Source organism: Lissotriton vulgaris, chromosome 5, assembly GCF_964263255.1.
Source record: "Lissotriton vulgaris chromosome 5, aLisVul1.2, whole genome shotgun sequence".
Lineage (NCBI taxonomy): Eukaryota > Metazoa > Chordata > Amphibia > Caudata > Salamandridae > Lissotriton > Lissotriton vulgaris.
The window spans coordinates 1732933970-1732953901 of record NC_141693.1 but is presented as its reverse complement, the minus strand read 5'-3'; the positions used below and the strand labels follow the sequence as shown (position 1 = coordinate 1732953901).

The window sequence follows — 19932 nt, the reverse complement described above, 5'->3', positions numbered from 1 at the left end:
TCAAATCTTTGAATTGTTTACTTTCGTCCCAAAATTGTAATGTGTAAATACTTTTAAAAAACGGGGCATCAATCCATACAGTAAGGATATCCTCAAGAGTACGCTTCAGATAGTTTTCCCATTTGTTAGTGCCATATTCGTTGTTTTCTTGGACCGTGTTGCTAACGGTTCAAACTGTACAGTAAATTTCCCAAAAATACAAATTTTTCATCAGGTCAATACGATAGTTGACTCCTGAGAGGCGTGATTCACAGGCCTCGCTGTGTATCAGCGTTCCCACCAGTCAACTAGATCAAACCAAGCCGCCCTGCCATAGCAAACTGCTTTGCTTCATTGAAGCGAGAGCAGGGAAACCTACTCATGTTTCAATGAAGGAAACCAGGATTGCTTTTCCACAAGGGGACCTACATGTCAGCAGCCCCCCTTGTGGAAAAGCAATGCTGGCTCCCGGGGGAGGCGGGGAGCCAGCCGGACCGTGGGGGCATTGCGGCTCCCCCCATGGTCCCCAACGGAGCGGCCAGGCCCCTGGGGTTGGGGTCCCCGGGGCGAAAAGTGGCCTAGTAGGGGGGGCCACACAGCCCCCCTCCCCAATAATAAAAAAAAGTAAAGGCCGGCCCTGGGGAATGGGGTCCCCTAAGCCAATAGAGGCCACAGGAGGGGGGCACGCAGCCCCCCTCCTTGAAAAATAAATATATATATATCTGTGGCCATGCCTCGGGGGATGGGGTGCCTGGGGCTGAAATTGGCCATGGGAGGGGGCCCACGCAGTTCCCTTTCCCGTTTAGATTTTTTTTAAATAGGGGTCAGGCCCTGGGGGATGGGGTCCCAAGGGCCCCAAAAATGGAAAATAAGGGGGGCCACACAGCCCCCATTCTGAAAAATAAAAGCTGGCATTGAGCCGGAGTCCCCGTCTTCTCCCTGCAGCAGTTAGGGAATTAATTCTCCTTGAATACTGAGGGTCCCTGGGGGCCAACTAGGCCCAACTTACAATGCGCTAGGGGGGGGCTTTTGCACAGTGGTGCAGGGAGGGGCGGGGCATGACATTACAAGTGTGCAAACACACCCCCTGGCGCTTTGTAAATTGGGGGATTAAGTCCCCTTGAATCCTGAGGGTCCCTGGGGCCAAATAGCCCACCAGGTACCTCCAGTAAGCGCCACAGTGCTGCACTGCAGAGAGGTGTCTGAGGCCACGCTCCTTTTTACACCTCTCTGCAACGCAGCTCTGTGGCGCTTACTGGAGGTACCTGGTGTGCTAGTTGGCCCCCGGGGACCCGCAGGATTCAAGGGGACATTATCCCCCAACTTACAACACGCCAGGGGGCTCGTTTGCAAAGTGGTACAGGGAGGGGGCGGGACCAGATATTACAAGTGTGCAAACACACCCCCTGGCACGTTGTAAATTGGGGTATTACGTCACTTGAATCCTGAGGATCCCTGGGGGCCAACTAGCCCACCAGGTGCCTCCAGTAAGCGCCACAGAGCTGCGTTGCAGAGAGGAGGTCCGAGGCCATTCCCATTTTTACACCACTCTGTAAACGCGCTTCTGGTGCACTGCTGGTGGGGCGATGAGGTCTTGTTTCCTGAAGACCTCAGGACACAAGTGGACTTTAGCGTCTGAGCTGCAGTGCGCCAAATGTCGTGTTTGCAGCGATGTCACTGACCATGTCATGAATGATGTAATATGCGACTTCATCAACAGTGCATTACGGGGCCGCGAGTTATAGTTAGCTGAACTAACTATAACAGCGGAATTTCTATGGTTTTGTACAAGTAAAATGTCCAACTAACTATAACGCCCCTGAAACCTATGTTTTTTTCAGTGAATTTCTAAGGTTTTTTCAATGCTAATTTCTAACTATAACATCCCTGAAACCTATGTTTTTTTCAGTGAATATATATGTGATATAGACCACAGGCTTGTGGTCGAAATGCGTCATCCTGACATGCTAAAGCAATAAACTGATTCATTGTATCTTTAACTGGAGTCTGTGCCCTTGTTTGGCCCGCTGCGGTTGTTCACTGTGATTCTGGTTTCATATATATATATGTATATATATATACACACACAAACATACATATATATAGATGGTCTATCAGGAAACCCTCTTCATCCATTGGTCTGTTTAAGACATTTAAAGCTTATCGGGTGATAAGCTGCATCCTTTATAAATCCAGATTTATTGATTGAACTTGTACCTAGAACAAAAAGTCTTTGGTTCTGTGCTGGATAAAATCAATTACAAAGGAACATCTCTTGATAAAGATTCCAAAATGTATCCTCTAACTACAGCTCATCTGTATTTTTCCAATGTGCCTCAATGCAATTGCCTGTTAGCGATGAACATGTGTCTACGCTAGCATCCCAATTGTCTTTCCTACAGGTGATTGCTGCAGATTCTTAAGCCCCAAAATGGCTACTCTACAGAGGGGTTTCTACCTAAAGTCTCAACATGTGCCCAGTGAACATCTACCCTGGCGTCACTAAAGAAGGCTAGGAAATCTGACTACAGCATGTTTGCCAAAAACTACAAAGGGTGTACCACAAATGTCTTCAAAGGTGAAGCAGTAAATGGAAGAAGTCAGTGATAGAGACGGGTGAAGCAGAATCCAATGAAGGAGCAAGTGATGGAAAGATAAAGGCAAATAACAAGAGAAATACTGCATTTATATTGCAGTTATTTATTTAGGTGCATTCATAGTGTCAACATGGTTTCCTTCAAGCTCCAAGAGAGGAAGAGGTGACTGCCACAGTGAATGTTTATATGCAGCCACCAGGGATGGGCGGGGAACCGAAAGCAGCCCTGGCAAAAATACTCAACCCGCATCACTTCCACCTCACCATGCCCCTCTATTTCTTTTCACCCACCCTTCTCTCGTCTCTCTCTCTCTCTGACCTCTCTACCCTCTCTCTTCCTCTCTGACTCTTGAAGATCGTGCATCAGCTAAGCCCCCAGACCTTCCAATACTGGTCTGTATTGACTCCAGCCCACCCCACCCCGACGGGGAAATGCACAATGGAATAAATGGCCAGTCCATCCCAGCCAGCCACATACTTCCTTTTGAGAAACATGTGCGGAGTGGGCCATCTATATGTGGACAATTTCCCAGCTGAGGGAATTTTGTATTATTGGAGAATCCATCTTATACTTTATACAACTACATCACACTTCATTGCTTCATTCAGAGGAAACACTTTTCAAAGCCCTGAAGAAGTGAGTAATTTATTTTAGCACGAAACACGTTGGCTACACTCAAATTAAAAAATATGTTTTTTTTTATTAGGATTATGAATTAAGAAATGTCATTTTAAGAACGAAGGTAATGGAGTCTGCATTATGTTAAACAACTGTGTTAATTTGAAATAGGTTGATCTGTATACTGTTACAAGCGTAAAAAGTAGTAGTACTGAGACACCTATTTTGCAATACCTTTTGAGATACCTCTTTCACCCTCTCTGACCTCCATATATCTTCTATCACGAGCGTATTCATACATGTCGACAATGTCATAAGAGACAATCCTGCACAATGCATAGTGTAAACAAAGAGAAATCGGTATAAAGATATTTTTATCTGAAGTCAAAGGGAAGATTTCTTTCTACAAATAGTAAGTTTTGAAAAAACAGGCACAGGTAGGCACGTGGAAGCAATTTTATTCAGGCTTAGAAATATGGGTTTTATAAGATTTATTTTTAAGTTACTGATCATGGTGGGGAAGCGAGCTGCATTCCCTTTACTGCCTTTTTTCCAATGCTTGTATGTTTTTGAGCACTATCAGTTAAGTCATTTTGAGCCCCTCTCTCAATGCAAAATTGTAGCCCTATCTCTATATTTATGGAAAGTTCCAGCTTTTGATTTTTAAGATCTGAGCTCCCCAACGTGTGGGATTCTATTTAATTATGTGAACTTGTGTTCATAGATATTTCAGTGCTTGGTATACATGCACAGTTTTAGGAACGAACCCACATTACCCATAATTTCAGACCCTTGAACCGTTTGTACTAAAGTTTACAAAAGAAATGCAGGCTGTTCACATATTTTCAGGGAAAACGTTAATGCAAAATGGCCATCAGGGTCAAAGTTATAGACCTCCCACAGTGAGAGAGAGAGAAGCAGAGAGAGGCAGACAGACATACAGACCAGTGGACCAACAGGCAGACCAATATGTAAAGATAGATAGATAGATAGATAGATAGATAGATAGATAGATAGATAGATAGATAGATAGATAGATAGATAGATGAGAGAGATAGACAGACAGACAGACAGACAGATAGATAGATAGATAGATGGATAGATAGATAGATAGATAGATAGATAGATAGATAGATAGATAGATAGATAGATAGATAGATAGATAGATAGATAGATAGATAGATATGGGGGTGGGGCAAGCCGAGAATGACAGGATCACATCTGACCCCTCCCCCTCCAAAGGGGAGAGACTGAGCTGCCTGCTGTCCTGGGAATATAGAGAGCGAGGCATGCATTAATGATCAGCGCAGGCTCTGGCTCCGCCCAGTCCTCTCCCAGCTCCGCTGACAGCGTGGGATTTACAGGCTGTGCCAGTGCAACTCAGAGCGCTGGATAATGAGAGCGCATCGCTGGACTGCAGCAGCGCCTCCTGAGATGAATATATCCTCAGTGCAGAGTCCTGACTTTCATCCGCTCACATCCTGGTGTTTCATCTGCAGCCACCCCTCCCCCGCCCACATGCACGCACGTACTATGCCTCTTTCTGTCATTGGGAAAGCTAGAACTGCCAGCTGGTGCCACCAGTGCAAAGGAAAGACCCAGAGAGGCTAGGCTCTGCCACCAATGTGAAGCCCAGACAGGGTTTTAACCCCTTCGATGCGGGTGACAAAGCCAGCTAGTCATGGGCGTTACCTGCGCTGCACGCATGACGAGCTGGCTTTGTCACGTAACACGGGTTTTTCGAATTTTCAGCGCGGAGCGGGAAAACCCGCTAGCCCACATGTGGTTAAGTGAGCCGGATGGCCCAGGAACGGCTCCTCCTCTGAGGCGCGTTGCCCCACTGCTCTCAGAGCAGTGGAAAAGGGAAAAATAAAAATATAATAACAACGCTATTATCATTTTATTTTTTGTAGCAATGGGGCTGGGTTAGGGCGGGATGGGCTGGAGGCGCAGGGAGGAGGAGTGGTTTGAGCACAATAAGTATGCATGACGGTCTCGGGCCAGCCGAACAATCATGTACATTTTGCATGTTCACCCCGGGCAGTAACACACATCCTGGGAGGAGAACATGCACAGGCTCCCAGTCCCCGTCTGAGTGCCGAACCACGGCGCTCAGACCAATAACAACGCTGCATTGCAGTACTGTGATTGGCTTAGGGGAGCCTGTGTGTTTCCTGCTTCTTCAGGACTCGGAGCTAGAAAGAGAAGCGGAGAGACAACGAGGAGAGATGGTGGAAGTGGTAAGTGTTTTTTAAATATATTTTTCGATTCACCCCCGCCCGCCACCCCCGTTCCCTACCAGCCACCACTGGCCGGATCCATCCGCGTCTGAGAACAGGCAGTAAACATAAACCGGGCATTAAAACGGGTCTCTGTTGGGCTCTGGGTTCATCTGCTTAACTTTTTGACTGTCAAAACCAGTGATCAATTTCTGAACAAAGAAATCTTAAGGTATTCACATTAGTCATTTAGTTCCCATTTACAAATTAAATGTTGTACTCCGTGGTCCAAGTGGAAGGCATCAGAAGGGCATGACTGCCCATACTTTTTAAAGATAAACCGTTCCCCTACTTTTTGTGGGAAAAAGCAACCGTGGGACGTTGATTTCTAGAGTTGAAATGCTTTAGCTGAAGTGTAAGGCAGGGAGTCTCCTGTGATGGGAAACCGAGGGAGGGGCAGGCAGATAAACAAGTCATCTTGCCAGAGTGCCTCTTGCCTGAAAGAAAAGTGAAATGTGCACAACAACAGGTCAGTCTGCAAATGGAAAGAAAGCAAGGAAATCATATTGGCTTTAATTGATGGGATCACTTGAAGAGACACATTTATTCTTTTTGTGAGGTATTCTAAGTGAGCTACCAGGAAAGCTATCAAGTGTGTACTTTTAAAAGACAGCTGTAAAAAAATATGCTTCCTGATGACACACATTCATTCTTTTTGAGTGGTACTTTAAGGGAGCAACCAGCTAAGCTATAAAGGGCCATATGTAGGTAAATGGCATTTACCGAATTGTAAATACCGAATTTTACCGATTCGGTATTTACAATTCGGTAAATGCCATGTAGGTAATTATTCTGTAAATATTACCGAATCGGTAATATGCGGTAATTACCGAATCGGTATTTACCGATTCGGTAATTGCCATTGATTCATATGGGCCTTGAGGCCCATAGGAATTAATGGCAATTACCGAATCGGTAAATTCCGATTCGGTAATTTTACCGATTTGTCAAGGGGGACAGGGTGTCACTTTGACACCCTGTAGCACCCCTGATTTTGGCTTGTGTGCAATGTGACACACATACATGCCCTTAGGGCATGTATGTGTGCCACATGGCACAGGTGTACATGCACAGATGTGCATGTACACAGAAATTCGTTATTTACCATGCCATTGTATTTCATGGTAAATAACGAATTTCTAAGGGCCTGTGGCACTGTTTCCAGTGCCACCTACATCCCAAAATTCCGATTCTGTACATTTACCGAATCGGTACTTTACCCATTCGGTAAAATTACCGATTCGGTAAATATGCAGAATCGGTAATTTTCAGGCCCCCTACATCTGGAATTTCGAATACCAGTCGGTAACGGCCGAAATCGGCCGTTACCGACTGGTATTTTCCCACCTACATATGGCCCACAGTGTGTACTTTTAAAAGACCATTATAAAAATAATACACTACGTACAGGCTGCAGGAAAAGTGGGATTACTAAGTGAAAGAAAATGAAATATTTTGTAAAATAACCAACATTCTTTAGGACTTTCAAAACAGAGAGAATGAGAGAGTGTGTATGCGTGTATGTCTGTGTCCATGCAAAAATCCCAGGTCAAATCCGACAGCTTCACCATCACATCCCACTAAAAGCACTTGTACTCAGCTCAGCCCAGGGGTTCCAAGAACAGCAGCTTGTCCGAGAAGTCCAGAAAGGTCAGACCCTAAAACCAGTTTGAGGCTATAGGGTACATGCACTGCAGCCAGTGTGAGAGACTCAGAGAGGCCAGGTCTTGCAACTAATCTGAGGCCTAGAGAGCACACGCACTGCAGAAAGTGAGGAAAACTCTGAGAGGCCAAGCTCTATAACCAACGTCAGGCCCAGGCGGTACATGCACTGCAGCCAGTGAGACAGACCAGAGAAAAAAGGATCTAGTGTCTGCAGCCGGTGTGAGAAGGGGAGACCCTTAGGGTCCAAGCACTGCAGCTTGCAATAAAGACCCAGAGAGATCAGGTTCTGTAGACAGCCAAGGAAAGGACAAGTTCTAAATGCAGGTAAATGCACACTTTTGTGCAAGGTAAAAAAAAATTGCAATTCACAAAGGAATTTTACGAGTAGTATCTTTACGACTGTGGAGTCTCAGCATTCCTGACACACTTAAAAAGATAGGCAGTCAACTGAAAAATCGTAAACTTACACAAAAGTGTACATTTATCTTTGTGAATGAAGCCCTAAGAAAGGCCAGTCTGTGCAGGGAGTGAGTGAGTGTGTGGGGAGTAGGGGGTTAGGTGAGGGAGCGAGGGTCAGTGTCCAGGCTCTGCAGCCAGTGAATGAGAACTAGAGAGCTCAGGCTTTGCACACAGAGCCCTGGAGCCATCTAAAGACTAGGAAGGGTCTGCCTCAGCAGCCAGTTCAAATGATAGAGCAGTAAAGAGGAAGGAATAAAGCACGATAAAAGGGAACCGGGAGGCAAATAAGGAGAAACACTTAATAGAAAGAAAAATGAGGTGACGTGGCACGCATGAGGGAAATAATGGCAAACGAATGAAAGAGCCTTACAAAATGTATGGAGAAATGGGGGGCTGTTAAATTGTAAAGGGGCGCAACGTATACACAGAAAAAGGTAGGTGATAACAGAAAAGGGGGATAAAGGAACATAATGGACAGAGGTAAAAGGTCAAAGAGTAAGAAAAAAGAGAAAAGGACCAGAAGGGACGTGCGACACAAAGGTGAGAGAAGGAGAGTTAAAAGAAGATAAAAAATATTTTACGGACACAGAAGAAATGATATGTGGTAAACAATGGGAATGCGGCGAAATGGAGCAGGGAAGTTGGGAAACAGCGAGTGCGGGGAGCTCGCTCGAGGCAGCGGGGGAGGGCCACCAGGGACCCTGGAGGGAAGCCTTCTAAGAGGCACGAGAGATGAGAGAGCATCCATCCCCCGCAGGCCTCGGCCCCGTCCTCACCGTCCACAGTGATGGATAACAGCCGTCACCGGCCCCAACTGACGCCAAGCACTACAGCAGGGACAAGCAGGCCCGGACTGGCCGTTGCGGGCACCGGGCAATCCCCCGGTGGGCCGTAAGGGTGGGGGCCGTTTTTTGGGGGGAACAACGTTTACAACGCAACTTTTACCACGCACTACCTTTACCACGCAACTTTTACAACGCAAGGGGTGCTGTAGGATAGGGAATGGTTTAATTTACTATCCAAAACCTTCCCTACTATCCACGGGGACTGGAGTTGGAATAGTAAATTAAACTATTCACTATCCAGCGCAAGTCGTTGTAACGACTTGCGTTGTAAAAGTTGCGTGGTAAAGGCATACGTTGTAAAAGCATGCGCAGTAACGACATACATCCGTTTTTGTTACAGGGCCGTTTTGGCAGCATAGCTGCAAAATCAGCCCTGTAACAAAATCGGCTGAAAACCGGCCCTGGCAAAGAGCTCGTTGCACCCCCAAACCCCCCTGGGGGGCCGGCCGAGCACTTTGCCAGGGCTGGTTTTGGTTCCCAGTCCGGCCCTGGGGACCAGAGGCTCTGGCCTAGCTGGAAAAGCATTATGAAAGCATCCAGTTTTCAGACACAGCTCGCGCTGACAGTCAGAAGCTTTTTGTGTTTTTGGAAAATGAAGAAGGGGTGGAGATTCGGGACCATTTCCTTCAGAGCAAATTAGAAAATGCTAGCAGCATCTCGGATTCACACCTGTAAATGACTCGTGCATCTGCGAATTGGCATCAGAAGACAAACTGCGTATAGGACCCCAAGGGATTTTCTCAGGATTACACAGTTTCATCCCCGAGTCTAACTCATGGTTTTCTGCTTTCGCGGTCTTCCATTAGCCACCACCAGCAAGGTTTCCACTCAATGTCTCTGGTTCTGAATAGCGCGTACTAACACAGCCAGCCGCCTCGAAGAGTTTTGCCTAACTGCAATTACTATATGCATTTTCTATGCTAGAACCTGTCCTTTTCTACTACTAAGGGGCTTATGTCAAGCCTAATATGACACATCTGCACAGCCACCAGGCACACGTTACTCCCACTCCCCCTCCCCATATGGATCCTCTCCATCGACAGGCGATGGTACAGCCCACCTCCCAAGACCCCGCCCTTTGCCGATTCCATCATTCTCCGGGCAGTGAACAGTCAGGCCCCCAAGGACGTAGGGAGGGTGGGGTATGGAAGGAGGAGGATTTTGTCACCCTCAGATTTAGCAGAGGGGGGTGAAAGGCATAATATCCCCTTCCCCCAGACTTTGAAGACTGAAGATTGAACAATGGTAGACACAACTATCTGAAGCCATGCTGCACATCACAAACTCTGAGTTTTTGTTTAATTATTTAATAAGGGATGGCTCCTCTGCTAATATGGAGGAGCGTCGCCCCACTGCTCTCAGAGCAGGCGAAAGGAACAATAAAATGATAATATAATCATTTTATTTTTCAGAGCTACATGGCTGGGTTAGTGTGGGGTGGGCAGGTGTCGAGCCTGGGAGAAGTGGTTTGCACTCCTTAACACCTTAACTGCTTCGAACGTTATGCGCCAGTGCGGAACGTTCTAAAAGTACGGGAGGGGCCACATCGGCCAAAGGACTTGCGCAGCACTACCGAGGTAGTGCTTGCGATGGACATTGGCCGACACCCGCAGCGAACGGGTTAAGTGTGCATGATGATTTGGCCGGCCGTCTTGGGCCGGCCAAACAGTCATGTGCACTTTGCTTGTTCCCCACCAGGCTGTAATGCAAAGCCTGGTAGAGAACATGCACAGGCTCATAGTCCACGTCTGAGTGCCGAACCATGGTGCTTAGACCAATCACAACGCTGCATTGCAGCGTTGTTTTTGGTTTAGGGGAGCCTGTGTGATTCCTGCTTCCGGGACTCGTCAGGAAGTGAAGCTGAGGAGAGATGGCAGCCGTGAGAAGGTAAGTGTTTTTTTTTCATTTAGAGTTTGTCTGCCCCGCCACCCCCGTTTCTTGCCAGCCGCTTCCGTATTTAATTGCTGTCACTGAGATGCTGAGTCTCTCCTAAAATCATTCAGTTTGCATAAAATGAAGGGGTCTCCACAGAGTTTGCTCCTAAAGTTACAGCTTCTAAGGAGACTCTTTTAAAGGCCAAAGTGATTTCAGACAAGCATTTTCAGTCACTAAATTTGATGTACTATGCCTGTGAGAACATTCCAAATAGAAAACCTCTAGATCTTATAACTACACAGAAGTATATCTGTGTATATAGTGTTAGTTTGATTTAAGGAATTAGAATGTATTTAGAAAACTCTATATGCTCTATATACTTACACTAATTAACAATAATTCAATAAGTGAACTCAAAGCACTGATTTTTGGTGTTAAACGGAAGGGCGAAGGATGTAACCATGTCTTTGAACAGCACATTGTGTAGCCAGGTCTAAAATTTTGGCACCCCCACTTGACCAACTGTGTGAACACTGGCCTATCACTTTACTTCGCTATGTATCATTTTCCTTAACCATCCAGTTTGAGAGCACAATGAAGTAATTCTGCGTTGACCCACAGATGCCCCTTCACATAAGTCTAAATCTAATAAGTCGAAATGCAAGTAGTATATGTTTTCAAAGTGGCGGTTGTGGCTGCATTGTAAAAGAGTTCAGAAAAAGGGCTGGGATGCCTCTGACATCCCACCGACCCACCTACCCACTGGGGATGATAAGTGGGACATCCACTGGTTAGGATGTTCCACCTGCAGGGGATCCCATAACTCGGTTAACTGTGATGAACCGGATGTTACCATTCCATTTTGCAATGAGGATCAAGGTGACGCAATTAGTTTCTCGTTGTTCCTTTCATTTGATACACCAGTTAACCTTCCAGATCAATCGAGCCACAAACAGCAGAACTCAGAACTAGCCTCCGTCGAGGCTCATCTTCCTGTTCTGACGTGGACCGCCGGTCCAGTTCGGTCCGCCATTCACCTGTTTCCTCTTCAGTCACATAGTCTACACGGCCTCGACTCCGCCTTAGCTTAACCCCTTCCATGCTTATAACAAGCCCAGCTCGCCATGAGGCACAGTGGAGCTGTGCTCATGACAAGCTGGGCTCATCATAACGGTCGCGGTCCGCCCACGCGTAATTGATTCCCAGCATGTGCGGGAGAATCAATCAGCTCCACTGTGCCTCATGACGAGCTGGGCGCGTCACGAGCACCGCGGCGCCGCAGCCCCCCTGACCCTGCGCCGTGGGGGAATTATCCCGCGGCGAAGGGGTTAATAAGGGTTATTGCTCTCAAGTTTCTGGCCCAGAACTTTCTGTGTTTATGCCAGCCATTTCTTCTGTGATGGTGGTTCACCCATTCACTACTGCTCCTTCTGAAAGCATTATTTACTCAACTGCACTGACCGCACATCTCCACACACCTGAATCAGACTCCATTGGTCGTACATCTCCACAGACCAAATCAGACCAAATGACTGCACTCCATCACAGAATGAATCAAATGCCAATGACTGTATACTTCTACAGGTCCAAATAGACTCCACCGACTGCACAGCTCTACAGATCACAATAGACTCCACTGCCCACACACATCTTCAGACCGAATCAGACTCCCCTGACAACAGACAGGCAGACTCATATTCCAAAAGCCACACACCTCTACAGACCAAATGAGATGCCACTGGCCACCCACCTAAGGAAATTGAATCAGACGCCATTGACTGCACATATCCACAGACCGAATCACAGTCCGCTGAGCACAGACCTCCGCAGGCCAAAACCGATTCCGGTGACCCAATCAGACACCATTGATGGTAAAACTTCATAAACCAAATCAGAAATCACTGATTGCGCAACTCTACAGACACTATCAGACTCCGCTTGACGCACAACTTCCCTGACCGTACAATTTCTCAAACCAAATCAGAATCCATCGACAACACACATCCAAAAATCCAATCACTATGCTGACCACACAACTCGATATATATCAAATCAGACGTAACAGACCGCAAACATCAGCAGACTGATTCACTGACCACACTCTATAAACCAAATCAGATTCCACTGGCCGCACACCTTCATAGCTCGAATCTGACCCCACTCTCCGCACACTCTACATACTGAATCAGACTCTACGACCTGCACACTTCTACATACCCTAGCATACTCCACTGACCACACAACTCAATAACTCAATCAGATGCCACTGACCACATACATCCACTGACGGAAGCAAGCTCCACTGATAACACACTTCAACAGCCTGAATCAGACTCCACTAACTGCACAAATTCACAGGCTGAACCAGACTCTACTTACCACACCTATCCACAGACCGAATCAGCCTCCACTGACCGTTTCAGTCTTTACTGACCACTCAACTTCACAAACTGAATCAGACTCTGCTGACCTCAAAACCCCACAAACCCAAATCAGAAGTTGCTGACCACACACCTCAGACTCAATCAAATGCACGCCTTCACAACACGAATCAGACTCCACTGACAGCATACAGCGAAGGCCTCAATCAGACTCAACTGGTAGCATGCATTGAAGGCCTCAATCATACTCCACCGACAGCATACAACAAAGGCTTAAATCCGACTCCACTGACAGCATACATCGAAGAACCCAATCAGGCTCCACTGACAGTATTCATCGAAGGACCCAATCACACTCCACTGACAGCATCAATTGAAGAACACAATCAAACTCCACTAACAACATACATCGAAGGACCTAATCAGACACCACTGACAGCATACATTGAAGGACACAATCAGACTCCACTGACAGCATACAGCGATGGCCTCAATCAAACTCCACTGGCAGCATACATCGAAGGCCGCAATCACACTCCACTGACAGCATACATCAAAGGCTTCAATCTGGCTCCACTAACAGCATACATGGAAGGACCCAATCACACTCCACTAACAGCATACATCAAAGGACCCAAACAGACTCCACTGACAGCATACATCGAAAGACCCAATCAGACTCCACTGACAGCATACATCGAATGACCCAATCAGACTCCAATGACAGCATACTGCGAAGCCCTCAATCAGACTCCAATGGCAGCATACATCAAAGGCCTCAATCAGACTCCACTGACAGCATACATTAAAGGCTTCAATCAGACTCCACTAACAGCATACATCGAATGACCCAATCAGACTCCACTAACAGCATACATCGAAGGACCCAATCAGACTCCACTGACAGCATACATCGAAAGACCCAATCATACTCAACTGACTGCACAGTTCCACAGACTGAATCAGACAGTACCCACCACTCAACTCCTCAATCTGAACTAGAATCTATTGATTGCACAACTTTGCAAAAAACTCATACACTGTTGACCACAAACTTCCACAAAACGAATCAAACTCTGCTGTAAACACAACCCCACATATCAAACCAGACCCAGTTGATTGAATAAGACCCCTCACACCTCCAGAGACTGAATCAGCCTCCACTGACTGTTAATATCCACATACTGAATCAGACTTTACTGACCGTACACTCCCACAGACAGAATAATATGCCACTAACTGCACAAACCTACAGACCAATTCATACTCTACTGACCATACCTATCCAGAGACCGAAACCGACTCCAGTGACCGAACTCCTTAACCGACCAAAACAGGCTTTGCTGCCCACACACCTCCAAAGACCAAATCAGGTTTTGAGGGCTTCTAAGAAGGATGCATGAGTCTGAATTTTATGCAGTTCAAAGAATGGACAAGCAAGGTCAGGATTTTGGAACTGGTAGTACCACCTCCTCCCTATCCCCGACCGTTTACGTAGACCTGATCCTTAGAACCTGTGGCAACTGGGCAAGGACATTGAGGAGGCATGAGTGAAGAATCTTTCTTCCAATGTAACAGGACGCATCAAGATCATAGTACATTTCGTACATGGAACCGGCCACTTTATCGTGAGCATGCTTTTTGACTAGGAACCGATGCAGTTTTCTCCTAGCAGAGAACCTATCCTGGCTTGAATTGTCACCTCTGGCTCTACACTATCTCCTATTCGAGACAATATTGCCACTTGTACACACTGAGGGTTTCATTATGTTTTGGCTGCAATCATGCTCCAATCTGATAGTGTGATTTGAGTGTGGAACTGTGTCTCTACAGCTGTGCATGCTGCTTGCTCTTGGAGTCCCCACCCCAGACTCTACCTTACTGTCTTTCCCTGTTATTCATGAAGTTACTGGTCCCTTCAACTGTTGTGCAATTCGTTTCTGCCTTATGCCTTAGCTGCCGATTTTTTTATTGTATTTTGTTGTTCTAATACATTTTAATAAATAAAAAATAATTAAAAAAAAATATATATATATATATATATATATATATTTTTTTTAAATTATTTTTTATATATATATATATATATATAAAAAGAAGATAGTGTGGTCTGTGACTTACCGAAAACATCATCTGTGTCTTTGAGCTTGGAGGAAGACATGTTGCCGGAGATCTGCAAGATAGAAAAAGAGAAAGGAACAGCAATGTGAGAGAGAGATAGATATTGTGATGGGCAAGGAGAGAAAAGAGGGTCAGGACATAGGCCATGCCAAGTTCTATTGCTAAATTACAAGCCATCTTGATACTCTCAGAGCCAGCAGAGATGAAGGCAAAGCCATCTGCGTGTTAAATGAGTGTGTCTAACCTATTGCTGACTCTTTTCTTGTTCTACCTTGGATACATACAAGGTGAACCATAGTCCTGGGGGTATAAATGAGGAACAGGAGCTCAGGATATTTTGTAGAGCCTATTCTTAAAATATGAACATCACACATCATCCTATTGATTAATCTTGCTCTCTTTTTCTTCTTCTTTTAAAAAATTCTGCTTTGATTAGCAGAGATATCTAAGGAATCCCTATTAAGACTTTGGGACCTATTCTATTTTCCAGTCTTTAACGAAAAGTGTGACATACCCTTGAATTACTTGAATATCAGTTCTGGAGGTAAAATGTGTAAATGGTTTGGTGGTGTAAAAAGTCACACAAAAGTGGATTTTCTGGGTGAGAATTTGTGAGAAAATACCTTTTTTCTATTATCATCCCCCATTTGGCCCCCATGTTTTCCTAGATTTGATGCTGGTTTACTGATTTTGAACACTGGGGCATTGACATCCAGCATCCACTGTATGTGCTCTGACCCCTAAAGTACATGTGAAATTGACTAATACCTGAACTGAATATTTAACTTACCTGTAAGCTAAATATGCCAATCAGATATAAGACTATAAGGGCCCGATGTAGGTAATCCCAGATTACCGATTCTTAAATACCGAATCATACCGATTCGGTATTTAAGAACTGGCAATCGGGATATAGGTAATTTTACCGAATTACTTACCGAATCGGTATGATTCGGTAATTAATGAATCGGTATTTACCGATTCTGTAATTGCCATTGATTCCTATGGGTCTTGAGGCCCATAGGAATCAATGTCAATTACCGAATCGGTAAATACCGATTCTGTAAAATTACCGAATTTGCAAGGGGGACAGGGTGTCACTTTGACACCCTGTTGCACCCCTGATTCTGGCTTGTGTGCAGGTACACCTGTGCCATGTGGCACACATATATGCCCTAAGGGCATGTATGTGTGCCACATGGCACAGGTGTACATGCACAGATGTGCATGTACAGAGGAATTCATTATTTACCATGACATAGTATGTCATGGTAAATAACGAAGTCTTAAGGGCCGGTTGCACTGTTTTCAGTGCCACCTACATCACAAATTTGAGATTCGGTAAATTTACTGATTCGGTAATTTACAGAATCGGTAAGTTTACCGATTCTGTAAATATACCGAATCGGTAAATTTAAGGCCCCCTACATCTCAATCACCAAATACCGGTTGGTAACGGCCGAAATCGGCAATTTCCGACCGGTATTTGGTGACCTACATCTGGCCCTGAGTCCCTAGTATATGGTACTTTCTGTACCCAGGGATGTAAGTCAAATGTCATTAGTAGACCGCAGAACGGATTGTGCCACCACTACAGTGACAAAGTGAAAATATGACTCTGGATCTGCCACTGCAGCCTTGCATGACAAGTTTATAACTGCAAATTTGATGTGACAAATACCCCCTTTTCGGAGCCTAAACCTTCCCTTTAAATGCCTAATTGTCCCCACTAAAGTAAGCTTTAAGTGCGTCTAGGTCCAGGTGCATGGTATGTAAAAAGTAGGACATGTGTAGTAAAGTTTTGTAAGGTCTGGCAGTGAAACATCTCCAAAGTCGTTTTTCACTGTGGCCTGTCCAATAGAAAACCACTCGGTTACATTATAACATTCAATAATGTTTAACTTCTGTTTGGGATAGCTAAAACCATGGTTCAAGGACTCAAATTAATAGTAAATTAAAATCCAAACTAGTGCTAAAGTCAGACGTGAAATGACTATTTTGAAAATGCCACTTTAAGAATATTCGCCATAAGTTGGCAGGGTATGCTCAGACGTGAGTCCCTTGCTCACTTTGCCACTGGATTCAAGCAAGCCGGGCTGAAGACGGCTGAAATGCCAGAAACCAGTCCTCGGAAGCTTGTTTCCGGTCCAGGGAAGGCATGGCTTGGCAGTTCGGGCTGGACTGTTCCCATGAGGCATAGGATCAGACTGATTTTCATATGGCCATGTCTGAACTGGGGTGGCAGAGTGGGCTAAAGAACGGTGATGGATTAAACCCAGATCTGTTGACTGGGTGTGAGTGTTTGATTGGTTCAGATGCTCCGTCCATCACCACCCCCTTTTGTACGACTTTAAGAAAGTTGGCACGTTCCTGCCTAAAGCCTCTAGTTGCAATTTCTGAGATAATCCTTTCTCACCAAGAGGTGGCCAAGAGGTCCTGGACCCTTGGCTGGTGTTAGAGTGTATTCTCTCCCCCTCAGGATTGCAGAAGTGGACACTTCAAAACTTTCTTTGAACTTATTCCTAAAAGAACTAGAGGCTACCAAGGGACCACCTCAGAACCGCAGCCTTAGAAGTAGCATTTCCAATTGGACTGAACTTGCTGAATTGCCCCGCTGAACACAGCCCAGCTTTCAGAAACGTTTCTAAATCCTAACATGTAGGTTTCAATTTGACAAAGGCCAAGCAGCACCCTGACATCATCGAGCTCTCCATTGGGTCCAGCCAGCAGCCCACACTCCGGATGAGAAAATTCCTTGAGAAGACATTTTAACCAGGAGAAACCTGGTCCTGGTAGCCGACCCGTGATCCATTGTGGTCAGCCTTAAATTTTGACTTTGCCCCAATCTAGGTTGACAAGACCGCACAATTGGTGCTTTGCACTTTTTGGTCCTAGAAATATCCAAAACTAATAAAAATCATATGTCTAGTTCCCTACCTGATTTATGTCATTTTGGTGTCTATTTGCTTGGTAAAATGTACACTGTTTTTTTTATAAATTTGTGAAAGTTGATAGTACACATGCAAGTATTATCTTTCTTTGGACATGTGTGCCGCTAGCTGATAAGATTTTTTCTTTGGAAATATCATCTATATAACTACACGTGATGCAGTTCTCTAGATAGTCCATAATAGTATTGAGAAGCCCCTCATCAGACATTATTTCTATAGGCACACAGAGATGTCACTTTCCAGAATTATATCTGTACCTACAAATGGATATCACAAAGTATTTCCTTTGTTAGACATCATGGGCCAGATGTAGGTAAAATAGATTTACAGATTTTTAATTACCGAATTTTACCGATTCGGTAATTAAAAATTGGTAAATCTAAGGCGTGGATATGTAGGTATTTCCAGATGTGGAAATACCGAATCTGTAACATTCGGTATTTACCGATTCTGTAAATACAGAATCGGTATTTCCCATTGATTCCTATGGGCTTTGAAGCCCATAGGAATCAATGGGAAATACCGATATTGTATTTACAGAATCGGTAAATACCGAATTTTGCAAGGGTGCAGGGGGTGTCACTTTGACACCCTCTGGCACCCCACAAATAGGCATGTGCGCCATGTGGCACACAGACATGCCCTAAGGGCATGTCTGTCTGTCACATGGATAGGTGTGCATGCACACATGTGCATGCACACCTGAATTCGGTATTTTACCAAACAATAGGATTGTGTGGTAAAATACCGATTTTGTAGGGCCTTTGGGACTCAGAAGAGTCCCACCTACATCTGAGATTTACCGAATCGGTAAAAATACCGATTCGGTATTTTACAGAATCGGTAAATTTACCGATTCGGTAAATTTACAGATTCTGTAAAATTGTGCCCAAACATGCCAATTCTTGAATACCGGTCGGTAACGGTCGAAAATACCGATTTTCGGCCGTTACCGACCGACCTACATCTGGCCCCATATGTACAACTAGACAGGCATATCCTTCCTAATTCATAGTATCCTTACACATGCTGCACGTCCTTCTTTGAACATGGCATTGTTCTTCCTCAGGAATAATATCTATAACTGAAGAGGTATGTTCACTCCTAGTTGATAATTCTATATCTAATAACCATGTATTTACATAACGTCACGCCTGAAACATCCTTAGGGTTTCAGACCCACAGAAAGCACATCATGACTGTTCATATGTATGCTGCTGTATATAAACTCAGTAGCACACAAACGAAGATATTGATTTTTTAGATGTAAGTGCCACATATAGAAGGCACATCTATTAATGCCATTATTCTTTGCAACAAGAAAATCAAATCTACTCAAATATATTCACAGCATTTAATTTGAATTTAAATTTATGTTCTGAATAATTGTTTTTGAGTTACTAACAAGTCGATAATTTCATTTCTCGTTTATTATTGTTCAACAATGGGCACAGTTTCACAGAATGAAAATAAGGGAAAATGCACCACAGCTCTTTTCTGCTAATTATTTATTCTGGGAAATTTAACAAGTACAATATAATGATATATAAGTTAAGAACAGAACCACATTAGCTCAGTGGCCCACAAACGAAGATTAGAAATAGTACCAGAACATAAACTGCAAGTCAAAGTTGTTCAAAAGAGCACTGAAACATGTACAATAGTTTACAGAAGTATCAGAAGAAAGCATGAGGGATCTGTTTCAACACGAAACAAAGTATTTTTCAGATTGATTATATAACTCAGCCCAACAATTTAAAATATTTAAATCTATGCTGTGCTTAATCAACTTTAAAAGTAGTGGTTCATGAGGTATGCATGCAGACACATTTTCTATGATTGTATTAATAATTCCCTTATATTTCATTAGAAAATTATTTGGATGCACTGCACTTCGATAGAGGAAGAAAAAGTATTCCTAATGGATGTTCCACACAGAAGAATCAAACATCCAAAAGTTAACTCTTTTGGAAGCTCTAATGACATCATACAGCTACAAACCTATTCAGTTTATATTTGGTATTGGTCTTTAAGTGGCTTGCTTTCTCTCTCAGAAATCTACTTCTATGTATTACATAGAAAAACTGGGAAAAAAACATTAAGGTCCAGATGTAGGTATTTACAGATTCTGTATTTTAGAATCGGTAAATGCTATGTAGGAA

The 19932-nt window shown here is 44.5% G+C and overlaps 1 protein-coding gene across 3 annotated transcripts in view; it reads right to left on the bottom strand.

Moving 5' to 3' along the window:
- The window catches only part of SAMD14 (sterile alpha motif domain containing 14), a 257166-nt gene that overhangs the window by 143240 nt on the left and 93994 nt on the right, over window positions 1-19932 (bottom strand). For all 3 annotated transcript variants that reach the window (XM_086923963.1, XM_086923965.1, XM_086923964.1), the window contains one exon: window positions 14820-14871. In XM_086923963.1, coding sequence (XP_086780089.1) covers window positions 14820-14859 — 40 coding nt within the window. In that variant the 5' untranslated portion in view covers window positions 14860-14871. The remainder of the gene's footprint in view (window positions 1-14819; window positions 14872-19932) is intronic.